This window comes from Vidua chalybeata, chromosome 18, assembly GCF_026979565.1.
Source record: "Vidua chalybeata isolate OUT-0048 chromosome 18, bVidCha1 merged haplotype, whole genome shotgun sequence".
Classification (NCBI taxonomy): domain Eukaryota; kingdom Metazoa; phylum Chordata; class Aves; order Passeriformes; family Viduidae; genus Vidua; species Vidua chalybeata.
Genome location: NC_071547.1, coordinates 12180818 through 12201178, shown reverse-complemented (window position 1 = coordinate 12201178; position 20361 = coordinate 12180818). Strand labels below are relative to the sequence as shown.

Below are 20361 nucleotides of genomic sequence, written 5' to 3'. Positions count from 1 at the left end.
CACCGCGCCGTGCCGGCCGTGCCTCCTTCGCCCCGCCCGCCGCATGCGCGCAGCGGGCCCGCACTAGGCCGCGCTCCGCCCGCCGCCGCCGCCGGGCCGCGCTCCGCTCTCCGGGCGCCGCCGCCCCCCGCCCGCCGCCGCGATGATGATGATGGCGCTGAGCAAGACCTTCGGGCAGAAGCCCGTCAAGTTCCAGCTGGAGGAGGACGGCGAGTTCTACATGATCGGCTCCGAGGTGCGGCCCGGGCGGGAGCCGGGCCCGGGTCGGGCCGGGGGACGCGGGGGCCGGGCCGGGGATGCGGGAGGCTGCGCTCAGGGCGAGAACGGGGCGGAGGAGAGCCCTGGTGTGGGGGGAGCGGCCTGCCGGCCCCGCGGGTCCCCTCTGCCCCGGTGGGCGCTGCCCGAGGGCCTCAGCCGTGCTGGGGGGACGGGAGGGACCAGTGCTCCCATAAGGGCGGCCCCTGGGACCCGCACGGGTACGTGAGGAACGGATCCTCCCCGATCGCAGCCTGAGGCCCCGCTCCCGATCACCGAGAATAATTTCTGTACACCGTTGTTGAGGGATTGGGGTTATTTCACGTGCTGTGGGGCTTCTGGGCTCGGGAGCAGCACCAAAATGAGCCAGTAGAGCTCCTTCTGCCTTGTGCAGAGTCTGGTCAGCAAACACCGGCGGGCAGTCTCAGCACCCCGTGTCTCAGCACCCCGTGTCTGTGCTGGCACTGTGCTGTCCCGTGCTGAGAGGGTGTTGAGCCTCCCTGACAAAGAGCCTTATTCAAGCAGGAAACGCTGGCCCTTTAGCACCAGGGAAACAGCTGAAAACAGGAAAAAGTGTTATAGCCCCCAGCTCGATGCAGAAAAGGGACTATTGGCTAAGTTTAACTGCCAGCTCTGTAGGCTGAGCAGTGACTGAACACCCCTCTCTCTCTCTCACGTGAAATGTAGAGTTTGAAAGCAAACTGTACCTGCAGTCAGCTGAGCTGTGAGGCTGCCATACCAGGTACATGGAGAAGAAAAAGGATTGTCTTTTTTATCTACCATTAATTTCTGTCTTAAGAGAAGAGTAAAAAATATAGCTAAAAACAAAGATCAAAAAAGAGTCTTCTCAAACAAGGAATAAAAACCTTCTTGTGTGGCAGTCTGCCAGTGTCCTGGCAGTCTAAAATTTGATTTCAGAGTCTAGAAATAGTTGTGTTGTTCAGCAAGGCCTGCTGTAGCTTTCAACACAGGTGAGGATCTGATGCCAGGAAGAACAGAACTGCTTTACAGATGGTAAGTAAATCAGAAGGAAGACTATTGGCAGCAATCACATTTTTGATGTTCAAAAGGTTTAAAACAATATACAAGTCTCTGGGCATTTGCTGTAGTCACATAATGTCTAGATGACGGGGAGGTTCAAAGTAAAAAATAATGTGTCAGAGCTGGGTTTCTGGTTTAGTTTTATTCCAACTGAGTGTTGCACAGATATAGAAACTGAAGTAAAGAAGGGGTAGGTTGTTCAAAAATACATGCAAATGAATGGAGTGTTTTCCTATTAAATTTCCTATTATCAGTAGAGGGGAGTTATTTTGGATCTAGTGAAGTAAGATAGCACCAGTGAAATAAGTGCTGATAAAAATTTTGTTTTCTGTATTGCCAGAAAAATCGCGGTGCTATTTGATGCCAAACAGCACAAAACCCCACTAAAAACACCCTCTTAAGAGGTTCTTCTTATCATTAGAAAGAGCTGAATTTCTTCCAGCCTCTGCTGTAAGTCTCCTAAATGGAATTCCAGGCCACATGTCCACTTCTCTTCTTGCAGGTGGGGAACTACTTGCGCATGTTTCGGGGCTCCCTGTACAAGAGGTACCCCTCGCTCTGGAGGCGCCTGGCCACGGTGGAAGAGAGGAAGAAGATTGTGGCCTCTTCACACGGTGAGAAGATGAGTAAACATTCCCAGAAAAGTTTATCGAAAATTTTGCCTTGAAAAACTGTTCCTGGTGATTCAGAAGCTTGTGCACCTTGAGGGCTGTGTGAATCACTTCAGACTGCCCCAGTGATGGAGTACCCTGCAACGGTGGCACTGGTGGCTCCTGGCTCAGCCTGGCAACAAAGAGCACCTGATCAAAAGCATTCTGAAATGGAAACATCCCCCATGGAATTCCTGGGGTTGGCTACATTCATCACAAAGCAAAAGCCACATCTCCAAATCAATACCATATTCCAGAAGAGACTTTTTTGTAGACTAAGAGAGGCGTCCTTGTCTCTCTCATCAGATAGGCAGGAGTGTTGCAAGGATGCCCCACTGAAGATGTGCATCTTTGCTTAACTTTGCTTCTTGCAGGACTGGATGTTTGTGCCTGCCAGAATTTGTGGTGTGTTGCTACTGACATGGCTCCTACAGGGAGAATATTGGTATTGTTTTTGTTGAGGGACTAATAGCAAGCAGTTAAATTTCTTAGCGATATGACTTCTTGTATGTTCTGTAGACTAAGCATAATAAAAAGAATGGTTTACTCTGGGTTTATGTCTCTTTCCTCCAAGTATCCTGCTGACCTCTTGCTTTCTTTTTTCCCCAACAGAAAATCAGCGGTCTCACAGTCCCCGAAGATGTAAGTCTCATCTGTGTGTTATTCTTAGCTGTGCTAGAGGAAGAATGTCCACGGTGACCTTTGGTGCTATTGCAATAATGTTAATGTCTAATCCTCTTCCTCTGATCTCTGTCTGTGGTCGCCCTAATTGTGCCTCCCAATCCCATGCCTAACTCTCCTTTCTCAGAACCTTAGCAGGACTCTCCAATGCAGATGGTCTCTGTCATTCAGCAAGAGCTGTCCTGAGGTCTCTCCCCCTTCCCCAAGTCTTTAACAGCTTTTCTATCAATCCTTGCATCCCTATTTCCGACCTTTAAGTCCACTGAGCATTGTCTTCTGGGCCTTGTAATTATCTACAAGAAGATGAAGCCCAAAGGACACTTGTATCTCTGTGTTAGTCCCTCCTGCAGTGACAGAGAGGGTTTGTCACCATGTAGCCTGTCAATGCTACACTATATGTAGCCTTTTCTGAATTAATTATTGCCATCTTTCCTGGTAATAGATCATGGCTACACAACATTAGCCACTAGTGTGACGCTGCTAAAGGCCTCTGAAGTGGAAGAGATCTTGGATGGAAATGATGAGAAGTACAAGGCAGTGTCTATCAGCACAGAACCTCCTACCTACCTCAGGTAAGCAGTGTTGGTGAGGCCGAGCTCAGAATGGAGCTGCTTGGAAGATGTCAGCTGGGGCAGGAAGCACGAGGAGTTCCCTAAGCCCAGGCCATTGTGCAGGGCTTGTTTGCCAGTCTGCATTAAGTATTTGCAGTGCTGGGCAAATGGGGATCTCCAGAGTGTAAGGATTGGGTTACTGCCCACATAAAACAGGAAGAAAAATCTAAGTGTTTGTTGATACAACTTCTTTTGCAATTACTGCATTCCATCTGTAACAGATGTTTTACAGAATGCTCTCTGCACATGCTGCCTTTTGGAGACCTTGCATTTCTCAGCAGTCCTTTTGTAAAGTATAGACAGAAAATCCAAATATGAATCTAGTATTTATAAAGGTGCACCTGGATTCATATCTGGTGGATATTTGCGAGCTGGAGAATGGCCTTCCAAGAGGCTGATGTGGAACAAGAGTTCCTGGTGGAACAGTAATGTTGATGGTCCCAGAATAAAATAGCAGGAACTTGTAATACACTTAAAGTTTAAAATTGCACCCTTCCTTAAGTAGCAGTGGTGCTGAGGGCCTGCAGGTTAACATCCAGTCTCCTTCAGAGAACAGAAGGCAAAGAGGAACAACCAGTGGGTGCCGACGCTGCCCAACAGCTCTCATCACCTGGACGCTGTGCCGTGCTCAACAACCATCAACAGGAACCGCATGGGCAGGGATAAGAAGAGAACATTCCCTCTGTGGTAAGACAGCTTCCTGCTTCTGGAAAGTGGGAATAGTTACCAAAATGACATGCTGCCAGGGTAGTCCTGATGACTTCATGTAATGCCGTGATTCATCCCCAGCTGACAAAAAACCTACAGGTCATTAACTTGGAGGCTCTTAGTTAAATGGTGTGTCCTGAGGCTCTATGTTACAGTAGCCATCCATGGCTCAGAGTGGAGGCTTTTCTTTTGTCAGGAAAATGGTTCATTCTTTTCCTGATGAGTTCCTTCTACTTCCTGCTGATTTGTTCAGCAGTTGTCATTTGAGAAGCCTGCGGACCCTTTTTGTGAAGGACAGGCTGCTTCTCACTGACCTGTACCAGTAACTTTGATCTAGTTTGTTTAGTGGAAAATGCTGCTGAAGCTTATGACTAATGTTTTTTTTCCATTATAAAACTTAAGGCAGCCAAGATAAATTTAATCCTAGAAAACTTCCTTGTTTTATTTGCAGGAATGTGTTACGATAGATGTAATAAAAGGTGATAAACTGGCATTACTTGCTACAGCCCTGTAAGCTTGCATTGAGGAGTCTGTAGACAGATCGGGGAGTTGGAGCATGGGGATTGCTTCCAACAGATGTTGCCTTCCTTCTGTGTATGCCAGATGTGTCATGTGCTCGTTGCATATACTGCGTTGTTGCTCTCCACTTTAGCTTTGATGACCATGACCCAGCAGTGATCCATGAGAATGCATCCCAGCCAGAGGTTCTGGTTCCAATCAGGCTTGATATGGAAATTGATGGGCAAAAACTCCGAGATGCATTTACGTGGAACATGAATGGTATGTAGCAAGGAGAGTTTCCTGAGACTGGAGAGGTAAAGTTGTGTCCATCACCAAATGTCCTTGCCCCATACAGACAAAGCTTTAAAGCTCTCCCACTCTGGATTGTATTCAGTGCTTGCATCTCTTAGCAAATGCTCTGCCACTTCCATGGGTTGCAGTCATTCCTGGACATGTGTAGTCTGAAGAGTTTAATTGGCATTTTTTCTTGAGCCAGTTCATCAGCACAGTTGTCTGAGAGTACTCTGTTGGCTGAGGTTAATGGCTGTGGCTTCTGTGGCCACACTGTCTGGATACCATGGAGCAGGTAAAGAAGCCTTAAGTCCCTGTCAGTGTGTCTGCCCTTACAGACCTGGCACAAAACACCCTTTTAAAAGCAAAAGGTAATGCATTTGAGATTCCCTTTGTCACCTTGCCCTGTGGGATTTTGTGTGTTTTGTAAGTGGCAGACATTAATTTCTAAGGAAGTTTACTGTGTTCATTCTTGTTCTGTAACAGAAAAACTGATGACCCCAGAAATGTTCTCAGAGATTCTTTGTGATGACCTGGATTTGAATCCTCTGACCTTTGTCCCTGCTATTGCATCTGCCATCCGACAGCAGATCGAGTCGTACCCGACTGACAGCATCCTAGAGGATCAGTCAGACCAACGAGTTATTATTAAGGTAATACAGGAAGGCAGCAGAATGAGAGCTGAACCATTTGGGTTTCTCCAGTTAGGTTATGGGGGACTAAGAGTACAAAAGCTTCCCTCAGAACAAAGGAGCTCTTAATTCTAGTCCTCCAACCAGATTTCCCTTTGTTCTATGTATTGAGACCAGAACCAAGGTGACAGATGATTAAACATCCATGTGCCCAGCCTCTGAGATGGTGAAATAGTTCAGTTAAAGCATTGCCATCTTCCTTTGGAAGAGCAGAGCCTTGGTGAGCAATGCTGAGTTGTCTTCATGCTACTGAAATGAAGAGTTCAGTTAAGGAACTCTGCAGATTGAACTAGGAGTTACTGCTCTGTTCTCTTCAGCCTCTGCCTTGTCAGTTCAATCACCTTGGACAAACCTTTGTGAAAATGGAAACAAATAACCTGTTTCTTCCCTTATCTCCAGCTGAACATCCATGTAGGAAACATCTCCCTTGTAGACCAGTTTGAGTGGGACATGTCAGAGAAGGAGAACTCACCAGAGAAGTTTGCCTTGAAGCTGTGCTCAGAGCTTGGCCTGGGCGGGGAGTTTGTCACGACTATTGCCTACAGCATCCGGGGGCAGCTGAGCTGGCACCAGAAGACCTATGCCTTCAGGTACTGAACTGCCAGCTCCTCTGGGGATGTTTGTACTTCATGGGCATTTGCATCAATGCTGACCTGATTAGGAAGGTTTTGTTTGAAATTAGTCCTTACGGCTTGCACCCATTCTGTCCATCTTAAAATTTTTTTGTGCTTGTGCCTAAATATCTTTTCCTGATGGGTCTAATACATTCAGGACCAAATATTGATGAAATGTCAGCTTCTCTTGACAGAATGAATTAACAGGGATAGTCCCTCTTCTAATGTAAGGTCGTGATGAGCCCCAGATACATTTTTTGTTTTGTTAGCTTTGCCTGACTTGGGCTATCCACTGTTTCAAGCTTTGGATTGATGAAAACTGTGCCTCTCTACTGACTGATGTTAGAGGTGGGTTGCTCATAGGCCCTTCTCACAGCTGGAATGCAGCATTGTCAGGTTTCATTAGTCAGCCTTGTAATTTGTCTCCTAAATGGCTTCCAGTTGTGCTGTGCAGCGTTCTGTGGTGAGTTCCTGCACTGATGTTATCCACAGCACAGTGCTGAGTCTGCAGCTGTAACAGTCCTTTAATGTACACTCAAAGGTTTTGTGACCTCAGGTCATGGTGACAGTCTGGGAAGTTTAAGAGTTCAGCAAATGCTGTGTTTGCAGAGGAGGGAATGGCACTGTTGACACCAGTTTTGTAGGGGTCGAGTCAAGGAAGCAGCCCAGGGAAACATGCCCAGCCCTATCCTACCTCAGGCAGAGGACAGGGACTAGTTGGAGTGGGAGTAAGCAAAGAGGAGCTGGAGACTGTGGGGAAGCTGGCTGCTGCCATGAGCTCTGCTCCTTCTTCCTGCTCCATCCAAAGGGTTCCTGTCTGGTCAGCTTTCTGTGAGAAATAAACCCTGATCTGCTCTGGCCTAGTTGCTCTTGCACTGGTCTCACTCTGCTTCCTCTGGGTATAGTTCTTATCCTGCCAGTCTTTCACAGCAACTGCCTGATTCTAAAGTGATCCCTAGAGTGATTCATATTAGAAAATGGAAAGGGACCCTTTAGCACATGTGAATTAAACTCTGAATTAAATTGTTAGAGTGTGTGTCCATCCTGCTGATGTCCCGTGGGAGGTGGCTTCTACCTTTCCCTCCACAACCTTGGACTGATACTTGCAGTTTTGGCTTGGGACTATATCCAGCAACAACAACAACAACAAAGCAGTGGGGTGGGCATTCCTGAGAAGTGATGGGAACTTGCAGGGTGGTAGATGAGAACCTGACACATGTTGTGCTGCAGCACTGTCTGCATTGTGGCCTGCAGTGAAGTGTCTGTCCCTCCTGCCTGTGCTTCTCCATGTACTGTAGATATGCAAGAAAGTAATCTGTCTATGTGTTGACTCTTGGGAGTGGGGTTCATTTCTCCCTTTGCTTCTGCTCAGTCACTGGAATTTGCAGCAAGCTGAGTTTTAGTCAGTACTGCCCAGGCTCGTGTTAATGCCAGCTTTACACTATTGTCTCCAAAAACACGAGTTGGGCCTTGGTACCAAAGGGTGCTTCCTCTTAGGGGTAGTTCAAACAGGCAGATTTCAGGCCTTCTTTGCACTGTGGCAGTATTGCAAGAGGCAGAACAAAAAACTAAAAAAGCAACCCCAGCAGAACAAAGTACATAGACATGAGCTGTTCAGAGAGAAAAAAACCACCTAATTGAAACCTCGTTTTTTTTTGTCATAGTACAAACATATCCTCCTCTTCCCTTTTTTCTTCTAGCAAAGGAGTACATTTGAAACCTTACAGTGATTAATAATATTTGGGTTCTGTGGTTGGTTAGTTCCTGAATTTCCAAACCACAGGAGTGGTGGTTGCTCCAACATCATTCCATTGATGTAAGGAAAGGGTCTGCTTTAGATATATCAAAAGAACTTTAATATCTCAAGGGACTGGGGATTTGAGAAGTCATGAGCCTCTTAATCATCTGAGGGAGAGGTGAAGCTGTCTTTTAGTTGATGAAAGCCAGGGCACTTTATTCAGCTGGGCTGCTCTGTGCAAAACAAGGAGAGCCTGAAGTCCAGTGGCAGGGCAGGACTGGAGGCAGACAGCAAACTGCTGCCTGTGGGATTTTCAGGGGCTGTGGGCTGTGATGTTCCCTCCTGTGTGCTGAGTGTCTCTGGTGGCAGCACACAGCACCTCACGGCCAATTGTGCCTTTGAGACCTGAATGATGGCACAGGTTCTCCCACACACCAAACCCACGTGCCTGAGGAGTCACCTTTCCAAAAGATGACATCTCCCTGCTTTGTTGGTGTGCCCCTGACACTACTGCCAGAGGCCAGGAGCCTGAGCAGGGGCAGTGCCTTGCTCTTCTGGGATCCCTGTAGCTGACAGTGCCTTTCAGACATTCTGGCAGTAGCACTTTCCTCCTCATCAGAAAAAGGCAGTGGAGGAGGAGCTGTCTTACTGTAGAGGCTGGGAGATGAGGAAGGATTTTTCAGTTTCTCTCTGATTCTTTGCTAAAGAAATGTGGTATTTGAATTGCTTTGCAATTAGGTTATGCATGAGTCCAGCTTTCCATCCCCTATTTAATTCAGTGAATGCTCAGTGTTAAGCATAGTGAGGTAGAGATCATGCTATCACTAACAAAACCCCAGTTAATATCTAATTTTGCCTGGAATGTGTGGCATTCTGGGACTAAGATGAAATTCCTGTGTTTGAGTGTTGTTTAGTGGATGTCAGCAGTACTAGAAGTAGATTTGATTAAAGCTTCCTCCCTGGATCAGATACTAAAGGCTCTGGATTAATTTTTCATGGTAGCATTACTTTGAAGACTTGTTATTTTAGATTATTAGCTTTGATGCAGATGTTGTGTGTTCCCATGATGATTAGCATTTGAGTTCTTTCCTGAGGGAATGAGAGGGCTGCCTGTGAGTGCTGAAATCCTGTGTAGGGGTGCACGTCCCTGGGGAGGGGGCCAGATGTGTGTGCACACCTGTCCCAGGGCTCCTCTCACACACACACTTCTGCAGCTCAGGCTGAGCCACTTTTGAGAATTCAAAGCAAACATTTACATTCCGAGGCTCCTCTATATTTATGCTGGGCTTCCGGCTCCACTGTCAATATTTGGGAAGCTACTCTTGGTCAATTCCTGTTGACTTTTACTGAAAAGCAGCTAGTGAAGCAGTAAATATTTTGTGCATGTGATAATACAGCTGGTCAGGGCAGAGGAATCTCTGAGGAACAGATCTTGTGACCTGGGGCACAGCCTGGTGTTTCATTGCTTGTTAGCCACAGCAGATCCTTAAAGTCTGCTCTTTCCAGTGTCAGGCTCCCAAGAAAGACAGATTTTTGCCAGGGAAGAGCTGTCAGGGGTGTGCTAGGCAAACTGCAGCTAGGGAGTGAGAGCTGCAGAACAGCCAGGCTGGACAGGGATCCCTGGGAGCAGTCCTGGGACAGGACTGGAACAGAACAGCCAGGCTGGACAGGGAGCCCTGGGAGCAGTCCTGGGACAGGACTGGAACAGAACAGCCAGGCTGGACAGGGATCCCTGGGAGCAGTCCTGGGACAGGACTGGAACAGAACAGCCAGGCTGGACAGGGATCCCTGGGAGCAGTCCTGGGACAGGACTGGAACAGAACAGCCAGGCTGGACAGGGAGCCCTGGGAGCAGTCCTGGGACAGGACTGGAACAGAACAGCCAGGCTGGACAGGGAGCCCTGGGAGCAGTCCTGGGACAGGACTGGAACAGAACAGCCAGGCTGGACAGGGAGCCCTGGGAGCAGTCCTGGCTCCTGGGCTGCGCTGGGAGAAGCGCTCCCAGGACTGATGGACTGGGAGGAGCTGTGCTTTTTGGGGTTGAACCCTGCCAGCCAGGGATGTGACAGCCTGTGTGGGAAAGAATTGCAGGTCCAGCACAAATCCCTCTTCAGTGCTGGCTGGAGATGGGTGTAGCTGCTTTCCCAGAAACTTCAGGTTCCACAAGGGTGTAACCAGGAGCCTGTGGTGACTTCAGGGACCCAGACTGTACTAAACAGAGTGAAGAAGGAATGCTGAAGCCTGAGACACTGTAAATGATGCTCTGTTGTCCCTGGGCTGGTGACCCAGAGGAGTGCTCTGGGCCCATTGATGGATGTTGCTTTGTTGCCCTGTGCCCTGTCCTGCAGCGAGAACCCTTTGCCCACCGTGGAGATCGCAATTCGCAACACGGGGGACGCTGACCAGTGGTGCCCTCTCCTGGAAACCCTCACAGATGCTGAGATGGAGAAGAAGATCAGAGACCAGGACAGAAACACAAGGTACTGCCACTACTTTGAACGGTTCTCTTGGCCAGTCCCTTGACAGAAGCTCCAAGCTTTGATGTTTATCTTTCCCTACTGAGAGCTAACTGTCAGGATGTCAGCCTTGCTAACAACAGAAGCTTTTTAGCTTCAGGGTATTCAGGTGTCATCACCTTCCTCCACAAACATTGAAATATCTGCTCTACCATCTCCTGCTTGTAGGAAGTTTCCTTTTTTTTTTTAACGCATTTTTTTCTTTTCCTTGGGCTCTTTGCTTGTCCAGGGGAGTTGTTTGTATAGGAAGGCATGAATCAAACATATTGGAGTTTCATGCACTGTCACGCTCCCTAGAATCCTGCCACACAGCTTCCTTTTATGTAGTGTAAAGTTCAGTTTGATGTAGCAATGGACAAGCTCCCAGCTCTAGCCTGAGTGATACCAACCTGTTTGCCAGCATGGGGAGCACTGTGTGGTTCCAGGAGCAGCTCTGTCTACCAGAGACCTGCTAAGTGATGTTTGACAAGCAATTGAGAGCTCACACCTACTTGATGAAATTCTTCCCGGCAGATATGAAGGAATGGCTAGTATCTCTCCAAAAGATACATTGTAGAAACAGTAAATATACCAGCTCAGCGTTTTCCCAGGATGTTTTTTTAACTGCTGATTAACAGTAGCACAGTCATTTTGTATATCAGCTATGGCTGACTGAAGAGTTTACAGTAACAGTCTGTTTTCAATCCAAGTTAATGACAACAAGTGCCCTAACAGCTGTTAGTGAAAACAGTGTCTTTGCCTTATCAACAGGGGCACTCTCAGGTGACTGAGGAGTTCTGGCTAGGAATAAACCTGTCTACAAAATTGACAAAGCTGTGTCAGCCTCCCCAGAAGCATTGGTTTTGGTCAGACCTCCCATGTGTGTAACATGCACTTACTGTAGCTCTCTCTCTCTTTCCCTTAGGCGCATGAGACGTTTGGCCAATACTGCTCCAGCCTGGTAACCTTCCTGTTGTGACACTGGTGCTCTTCCTACAGACTTTATCCCTATTCCTCTCCCCAAATGGATCTAGAATTGGCAGGGGTCTTTCTGTCTCTGAAGGGGACACACATTCCACTTGCCATGAGTTCCCAGTACTGCTGACTTCTGCCCCCACCCCCTCCACCCCAATGCCACGTCCCAAGAGCGCTGTGTGAGCAGCGTGACCTAGCTGAGACCTGTGGCAGGTGTTGGAGCCCTTATATACCTGTGTGTGGACAGTGTAAAGATTCTTTTCTATAGGTGCAACGTGCACTCCTAGGACAACTTTTTAAATAAAAGGAATGCATACAACGTAGGCTGAGTTCAGTAAGTTTGCATGAACAGTGAATCTCACCATGTTTTGTGCTATTCTGGTAACTGAGCAGTCCCAGGGCGTAATATTAATGCTTTTGGGTATAGTGCTGAACACTCACATGCATTCAGTTTTCCTGGGTGCTTTACTTCAACAGGTACAACAGCCCAAAACTTTTTGGTGCAGGGGAAAGTAAGAAAGAGATTTAGAACTAGAAGCAGCAAACACTCTAAGGATTGGTCTGTTACCAGACTTGGCACAGTCTGTAATGACCTTGGGGAGATGTTCAGCTGGTTTACTCAACAAGGTAGAACAGTTTAACTGGAATTACAGACTTGAGAGTCATTTCTGTCAGATGTCAGCCTGGTGTGTGGTCAACCCTGTTTTCTGTGAAGACTGCACCTGGAAAACAGCACAGTCTCTGCACTGGTACAGCAGGTAAGGCCTCCACTCAGGGAGACTGAAGCTTCTCTGCAGCCAGTGCCTTTGCTGTGGTCACTGTCAGCACACAACGCTGCCAGCTGCAGTGCACGAAGCACTCAAAGCAAAGTGGGTGTCATGAATGCCCTTAGCACTGCAGTGTTAGGATTTTGCAACCTGAAAAGCAACCTGTCTTTCTCTAGGGAGTTTAAAACCAAAATCCATTGAAGTGAGATTTAAAGAAAAATCCAAGCTTGCTTACAAACTAATTAGACTCTATCTTGCTGTTGAGGTACCCCATCTCTTTGATAGAGTTCCTACCATTCACTGCCAGAACTGATGAGTGTTGCAAGCAAGGCAGATTTTGCTGGCAGCCTGACAGTTATGTTCAGGCCTTTATGATAAAGCCATAGGTTTTATGATCCTTGCTGTCAACCCACCCTGCTAGCACAGTCAAAAAACACTTTCTGGCCTTAATTTATCATGTTTAGACTTGAGTAATAACAGAGACAGTTCTGATTCTCGGGTGGGAGGGAACTTTATCCAGATGTTAGTCTGCAGAAATTGAAAACTTGAAATTTAGTAATAATATTATACAGTCTTATCCTAGGCTCCTGTGCCAGAGTGGTACTCCATGCATTACTTTGTATTAGAGAGGTTGAAAGGTTATTTGAGCAAGTAAAACAAACCCTGGGATTGCTGCTGCATCTTAGCCTCCCATGTAAAACGTGTTTTGGCTCATGGATATAAAATTCCAAGCCTTCTTGAGAACACTTCAGCCTTCCTTTGTTATATGACTGGGGACTTCTGCCAGCAGCCTCTTCAGGGAATTCAGTTAAAGTACACGTGAAACTGCCGTAGCCTTAAATTAGCATCTGTGGTGCAGTTTTTTAAATTGCTGTGAAGTTTGTGATTACTAAGCCTCAAATTCACAGTGAGGTGCAGGCACACAAGGACTGCAGCACCTCTCTGCTTAACAAGGCCAGAGAGGCTGTACAAATTTGTCCCTCAAAGCAGCCAGGGACAAAGCAGAACAGTCAAGGGACCAAGTTCAGAAAGATGGGAACTTCAGCCAGCTTTCTTTATGTAGCATTAGGACTGCTGGGGAAGAGCCAGGAGCAGCTTTCTTGCTGTACAGTTACAATTCCTTGGGTTAATCTGGTACCCCACCGAAAAGCATAGCCCAACTTTTACATTTCAAAGACCCATTCCAGGCAATTTAAACAGAACATCTGGAGACCTCAAAGACAAACTCCTTCTAGGGACTGAAACCCCAGCTCTGTTATCATTAGCCCTTAGTACCACTGCATCTTCTAGAACAAATTACCACCAGTACAGGCCTCTCATCCTCTTTGCAGAGGGAAGCATAAGTGCAACAAGAATTTGTTCAAATCAGGTCTGAGTTTTGATAGTGTGTGATTGGAAGACCACAGGGGAGGGGGAGTTGGTGTGTGTGCTCAATCAGATGCTGCTTAGTCCCATTTCATAGTGTGGGGTGGTTTGGAGGTCTGAGCAGCCAGCACTGTTAGGAGTGAGCTGCTGTAAGATACAATGTGTGCAGACTGCTTTGAGGTCGGGTACAAGCACAGTGGGTACTGTGTTAGCAAGAATGGGCAGATCCATTTCATACAGGTGTCAGGGTAGGGACCAGTCTGTTTCATCTTCCCCTGAAACTCAGATGTTTAAGTTTCAGAACTAAAAAATTCAACAAGAGTGGAATTACACTGCAGGTGCAGACAGTCTTTATTGCCAGTGTCAAGTGCTGCTTCCAGCCACTGCCTGGGTCAAGTGTCCAGCTCAGTCCCTTTGTCCTTTCCCAGGCACCCCTTTATCCAATTAGACATTCCCCACACTCCTCCTCATGCTCTGCAGCCCTGCTGAGAGAAGAGGGAAAGGACATCTTCCAGCTAGCCTGAACTTTCCTTGCCCACCAGAAAAAATCCCAAACCTGGCAGTTTTGAGCAAATTCCTGATGAGCTGCTGCCTCTGCCCCTGGCAGAAATAGACACACAACTGAAAAATAAAGACTTTAATGTAAAGACTCTTTGGAAACAACCACCAGAAAAGGAGTGGGGGACATAAAGGAAAGAAAGAGGCTGAGCTGCATTCTACCATGGTACAGAACTACTTCCTTGAAAGCCCACAAAGAGGTCTCACAAGAGTGAGGGCCAGGTGCATCTTTGTAGAGAGGGCAAGAGTGACCTGGCACACAGCAAGTCATTGACAGCAGAAGGAGGAACTGGTTTAACACCCCATTTGATACTTATTCCACACCAGGGAACTGAGGAGCCTTCACAGCTTCAGCCACGTCCCTAGAACACCTCTGTAAGCATTCAGGAGTTCTTGTGTGCAAAGCTCTGTGGATCCACTTTGTACAAGGGGAAGATGGGTCACCCACACAAACAGCGACACACCACACATCGGAATGGCAACTGGTGTTATTCCAGTAGGATCTCTGGGCCACAGCCAAAGTCCAGCCAGAAGGGAGGAATCTGGTCATATGAAGAAGTCCCCCATGCTACTGTGGATGCTGCTGCTCGTTCTGGTCTTGGTCTCTAGGCTGGTGTTCTGGACGATCCTCAGGGAGAGGGTTGTAATTGGGATCCTCTTCAGGTGTGTCAAAAACCATCTTCCTGGCAAGGGACATGCCCATCCCAGCAGGCAGGCAGGTTAGGAAACTGAGCTGAGGCTGACAAACCCCCAGCCCTCCTAGGAACACCCTGGCCCTCTGTGGGGCTTGGCTGTCAGCCACAGCCACTGGCCCATTGCACCATCACCAACCATTCTTTTGCTCAGCTCAACACACAGTGATGACAGTACCTCCTTCCTTGATCACCAGGTCAGATTTGATTGTCAGTGCACAAAGCAGAACATATTCTGCTTTCTTAAATGATGAAAATACATCAGAAAAAATCCTGCCTCCATCTAGCATTTCCAGAAGCAGTAAGCAGACTCTAGTTCTACTAGCAAAGCTGAAGGTAGCAGCAGCTGCTGTATGGGCCCTGTACACGTGTATATAATGTGAAATAATGCAGCAATCCATGACCTGTGGAGCTGAGGTGCTGTCAGCAGGCAGTGGCCTCTCATGGTCACAGTTTGCTATGGAAGTGATCAGGTTGGGAAAGCCCACAGCAAAGCCCAGAAAGAATCAACTTTACTTACAGAAAGCCAGGGGTTAACAGCAACTTCTTTCCTCCAGGCTGATTGGGGAAAACATCTTCCAAGAAATAATAGATATGACCCACTGCAATCCCTGGGGAGAGATGCCACCAAGGTCAGGCACAGCTGCGACTCCTTTGCCAGCTGAACCAGAGTTGCTGGGCAAAACTCTAAGAACCCCCCAGCTGTGTGCCCACATGCAGCTCCCTCCAGAGCCAGGGATGGTGCAGGTTGCTGTGATCAGCATGCAGAGAGCCCATTAGCCTGAGGGCAGCATTGCACACCCAGGAGACCAGACACAGCAGAGTGTCAGAGCTCACCATACCCAGCTCCTACCCCAGGACAGACACACCAAAAAGCAGGTCACAAGCAAAAGCCCAGGCCCAAGCCCAGGCAGCTCACTTAGGAAACCAAACATCTTAGGTCAGGTGGAACCAAGAGAAGGTGCCAATGTCCCAGTAGCACCCATGAGGACTGAGTGCTGTGCCTGCAAGGTGTCCTTGTTCCCATCACCCACCAGCTTTGGCTTACCCAGCAGATCGATGATGATGGAGTTGCCTAGGAGCAGAGAGAATCCCATCAGGACCCAGGGCAGGAAGGGGGCTTGGAAGTTAAGAAGCCCAAAAAAGTTCATGCGGATGTAAGGGTTCCTGCGACTCCACACGTACACCAGCATGATGGTGAAAGCCTGGCCCAGGAAAAACAGGCTGGCAAAGAGTCCAAACAGCTGGGAACTACCGAGTCAAGGAAAAACCTACCCACCCTGTGCACACCTCCAGGCAGCACAGCGTGCTTTGGGACAGGAAACCCAAGCTAGAGACAGCTGATCACAGCGTTCCCAGACACTGCCCATGTCACCAAGCCTTTCCTGGCCGAGATATACTGACCACCACTGTCCCCACACACATCTCCCTTCATGCCACCCCAGAACAAGACACTCTGGAGTGCACATGCAGGTTGTTCACTCCTTAAGCTGATGTCAACAACCAGCAGAGACGGAGAGTTCTATAGTCACCTTTGCAAAATGAACATCAAAATGACCTACAAATAAGGGCTTTCACAGTTTTACAGCACTTGGGACAGTGGCATATCTTAACAACTAGCTCAAATCCAGTATCTGCCTTCTAGAGAAGTTCAGCAGTGAGATGTCTCTTGGAATTCACAGTCCTCTTCTTCAGAGCACAAGGAGATAGAGGCAAAAATTTCCCCTGCCCTTGTTGTAGTTGGGCTCCAAATCCACGTCTGGTCAAGCACATGGCTGCTGCGGCCACCTGGATTCTAATGGCTCACACAGCTTCATGCAGAGCTCTGTGGGGACAGCAGTGCTCTGAGCCATCTGCAGAGGACAGCAGAAGATATTTAGAGAAGGTTTATCCTTGGGCGGGAAATAAATTTCACCAGCAGATTACTGTGTTGTGAAAAGAACTTAAGCTGTGTGATGGTACCTCCAGCTATTGACAGGCTGCAAGCTCTGGGCTCACACATGCTGAGTATGTGGGAACCCACTCCTTGTCCTCATGGCTCCACGTTCCTGCCTCTGTCCTGAGCCAGCCTCACGCAATCACAGCCGTGCTGCACTCACCAGAGCTCAGTCAGTGGCCCTGGCACAGCTGGACAGGTTCTTGCAGCAGAACACGTGGCCTCCTTTCGGGCTGAGCCTCCCGAGCACTCTGCCACGTGTCCTCTTCAGGGATGAGGCAGCCCAGCCCCTTGCCAGGGGCTTTAGCACTTCTGCAGACAGCAGCACAGCCACAGGCAGCTCTTCTCTCCTCTAAGCACACTGGATGAGGCACTGGCCAAGCCAGGGGTGGGAAGGACGAGGAGCACAAGCTGTGCCATCCAGCCAGAAGCTGCCCCTGCACTAACGCTCAGCAGAGCTCTCCCAGGTCTCAGGGCACGAGCCTGGCAGGCCTGGGGCACAAGGCTCTCTGCCCTGAGGCACCAAGAAGGTTGATGAAGCAGCTGTGCTGCTCAGCAGGCAGGTACCTGCTCCACAGCACAGCCGGGACACAGAGGTAGCAGACAAGCCCTCACTATTCACAGCATCTCAGAGACACCAAGGAGCCTCAACCAGCTCAAAAGGATACTGTCATGAGAAAGCCTCCAAAGAGGAACATGAAGACAAAGTCAGCCGTCCTTCCACGGAAGGAGCCTTCTTCTAGCATGCGGCAGTACCTGTACCTGAGAGCAGGAGAGAAGGGAGGGGTTGCAGTATAGGAAATTAACAGCTGGCCACCCTGTGCCCACAGCAGCACTGCCCAGGAACAAGCTGCTGCAAGCTCTTGCATCCCAGGAAGCTGAGCCCAGAGCAGAACAGTGCAAGCTGCACCTCACACCACTGACCCCTGGACAGAGAGAGGCACCTGCTGTGCTTCAGCCAGAGCTCACCCCAGGAATGGGCACTGCTCTCCAGCAAGAGCCACAGCAGCAGCACTGCCAGCTTCCCTTTAGGCAGGGTCTGCCCTGCAGCAAGCACAGATGGAGGGGCACGAGGCTCACGGCTTCAATTCAAAAGAGCCAAGGGAAGAACCCACAGCCCTGGAGTGCTGCCAAGGCAAGCCATGCTGGGGGGGAAGGTGGATGGGGAGAGTTGCATCTAAGCCAAAATGGGAGCAGAGAACTTCACTGAGACCAAAGGATACAGAAATATCATGTTGAAAAAGAAACTGAATCCCAGGGGCCCAAAAAAGAGGAAGTTGGTGATCAGCCTCCATATCTGAAAGAGAAGAGAGAGGAGAGAGAAAAGGAGGTGGACAGAGGTCTCTCCTCATCACATGTAGAGCAGCCCATCACACTGTCCACAGGGGATAATGCTCAGTCATGCACCTGTCCCTTCAGAACTACCCCAGGACACCAGGCAGCTGCTCCACCCTCTAGTGGGACCTCCTTACACGATACCCTGGTACATTAGAGTGTCTCACCTTTCCAGGTATGGAAAAGAAGATTTCTCTACTTTTCTAGAGAGGTCAGACAGCCACAATTCAGCACCCAGAGGCAAATCAATTATTTTTCACGCCTCTCTACAATAAAGCCCTCTCCAACCAGCCCAACAGCAGCGGCCACTCACGGTGTAACAGAGGAGGAAGAGATGGCTTTTGAGTCAAGGAAAAGCCAAGGTGGTGTGTGGCAGGGAAAGGCTGGGAGGAGTTCTCCCCACGCAGGTGCCCGTGACAAGAAGGGACGCTCTGTGGCTGAGCCGGCTCGCAGCACTCAGGGAAGGCTGGAGCCGTGGGCCAGGAGCCCCTCGGGATGACACAGCACTGCCGGGACACCCAGGGCCCCCGCGCTCACAGCCGCCCCTCGCTGGAAGGGGCGCAGCGGGCCCCACAGCCCGAGCGAGGCCTCACCTGGAACTTCCTGAAGATGAGGTCGGGGTTGAAGTACAGCTGGAAGGGGGTGATGAACTCCAGCTGCTGTGGGAGACACGCAGAGCAGCTGCCATCACGCGCTGCCCTCGGCCAGCCCCGGCTCCCGCCCCGCGGCCCCCCCCGCCCCCCCGGCGCGGCCCCCGCTCACCACGGCGGCGGTGGTGAGCACGCAGGCGGTGGTGTAGGCGCGGGTCACGGCCGGCATGCCCAGGTACTCCTGCGCGAAGCCCTGGTACGCCATGGCCGCGCCGCTCCGCCCGCCCGACGCGGCGCCTTTAACGCCCCCCCACCCGCGCCGCCGCACGCCCCGCCCCCGCGGGGACAGCCCGGCCAATCCCCGCGCGACAGGCGGCGCGCACCGGCCAATGGGAGCGCGCCTCATGGCCCCGGCCCGCGCCGCCGCCAACCCGGAGCGGCCCCGCCCCGCGGCAGCGCCGGGCGGGGCCGGGCGGGGCGGGGCAGCGCCGGGCGGGGCGGGGCGGGGCCGGGCGGGGGGCGGGGCCGGGCGGGGCCGGGCGGGGCCGGGCGGGGCGGGGCGGGGCAGGGCGGGGCGGGGCGGGGCAGGGCGGGGCCGGGCGGGAGGAGCGGGGCCGAGCGGGGCCGGGGCCGAGCGGGGCCGGGGCCGGGCGGGGTAGGGCTGCCGAGGTGCAGGGCACGGCGGAGCACTCGGCTTGGGGCTGTGCCGCGGGTCCTGAGACAGTGGCCCTGACCTGCTCGGCCGGGGAAGCGTCCGCCCGGTTCCTGCCGCGGCCGAGGGAGCCGCGGTGCGCCCCGCTGCGGCCCCGCAGTGTCCCCGAGAGCCGGGGGCTCTCAGCGCGGTGCTGCCCCGCTGGCTCGGAGGGAGAGGAGCCCGCTGCGGGGAGGCGCGCTGGGAGAAGGGCGGCGCTGCCGCTGCCCCAGCCCGGGTGTGTTGCCACTTGCTTCATTGATCAGAAGGGCTTTGTATTCACTAAGGCACAAAGGGCTTGGGGTTTTCAGTGATTCCTGCTGGAACCTCTCCTGCCTCCCGCATGGAGCAGTGAGGCGCTTCCCCAGGCTGTACGAGATCGCACCGAGCTGTTAAGGTCGCATAAGGTGGCTGGTAGAAACCAAGAGATGTGTGGTCCCACCGGGTGCTGAGGGGACCCGGGGAACAGCAGCAGCGCTGCACTCGACCCTCGGGAGGGAGCGGAGCCTGTGCTGGGCTCTCAGGAGGGAGCAGAGCCTGGGCTGGGCTCTCAGGAGGGAGCAGAGCCTGTGCTCAGCCCTCGGGAGGGAGCGGAGCCTGTGCTGGGCTCTCAGGAGGGAGCGGAGCCTGTGCTCAGCCCTCGGGAGGGAGCGGAGCCTGTGCTGGGCTCTCAGGAGGGAGCGGAGCCTGTGCTGGGCTCTCAGAAGGGAGCGGAGCCTGTGCTGGGCTCTCAGGAGGGAGCGGAGCCTGTGCTGGGCTCTCAGGAGGGAGCGGAGCCTGTGCTCAGTCCTCAGAAGGGAGCGGAGCCTGTGCTGGGCTCTCAGGAGGGAGCGGAGCCTGTGCTCAGCCCTCGGAAGGAGCGGAGCCTGTGCTGGGCTCAGGAGCCCTCCCTGGCCAGGAGGGAGCGGAGCCTGTGCTGGGCTCAGGAGCCCTCCCTGGCCAGGAGGGAGCGGAGCCTGGGCTGGGCTCAGGAGCCCTCCCTGGCCAGGAGGGAGCGGAGCCTGTGCTGGGCTCAGGAGCCCTCCCTGGCCAGGAGGGAGCGGAGCCTGTTTCTGCCCGTGTGTCCCACACAGACAGCGCTCCCCAGAACCGGAGCTGATACACATCTCCAGAAACCCGGCATCCTTCACTCTCCTGCTGATTGTGCTTCCCAGACCTGTCTGCCCTGCGCAGCAG

General features: G+C 51.2%; 2 protein-coding genes across 4 annotated transcripts; one reads left to right on the top strand and one right to left on the bottom strand.

The window, feature by feature from the left end:
• Window positions 1-64: 64 nt before the first annotated feature.
• SMARCB1 (SWI/SNF related, matrix associated, actin dependent regulator of chromatin, subfamily b, member 1) lies at window positions 65-11574 on the top strand. Its single transcript, XM_053959455.1, has 10 exons — window positions 65-235; window positions 1799-1910; window positions 2559-2588; window positions 3070-3199; window positions 3788-3925; window positions 4599-4726; window positions 5225-5391; window positions 5830-6020; window positions 10130-10261; window positions 11202-11574. Exons 1-10 carry the CDS (start codon window positions 143-145, stop codon window positions 11239-11241), a joined length of 1161 nt encoding a protein of 386 aa, XP_053815430.1. The 5' UTR covers window positions 65-142; the 3' UTR covers window positions 11242-11574.
• A 2431-nt stretch (window positions 11575-14005) lies between these two features.
• DERL3 (derlin 3) lies at window positions 14006-18796 on the bottom strand. Of its 3 annotated transcripts, none has more exons than XM_053959676.1 (7): window positions 18667-18796; window positions 18498-18563; window positions 17793-17866; window positions 17238-17331; window positions 15682-15877; window positions 15154-15244; window positions 14006-14624 (listed from the first exon to the last, which is right to left on the bottom strand). In XM_053959676.1, exons 1-7 carry the CDS (start codon window positions 18757-18759, stop codon window positions 14510-14512), a joined length of 729 nt encoding a protein of 242 aa, XP_053815651.1. In that variant the 5' UTR covers window positions 18760-18796; the 3' UTR covers window positions 14006-14509. The 3 variants fall into 3 exon arrangements, with proteins under 3 accessions (XP_053815651.1, XP_053815652.1, XP_053815653.1); XM_053959677.1 differs by having other exon boundaries at window positions 18498-18560; XM_053959678.1 differs by having other exon boundaries at window positions 14599-14674.
• Window positions 18797-20361: the final 1565 nt, after the last annotated feature.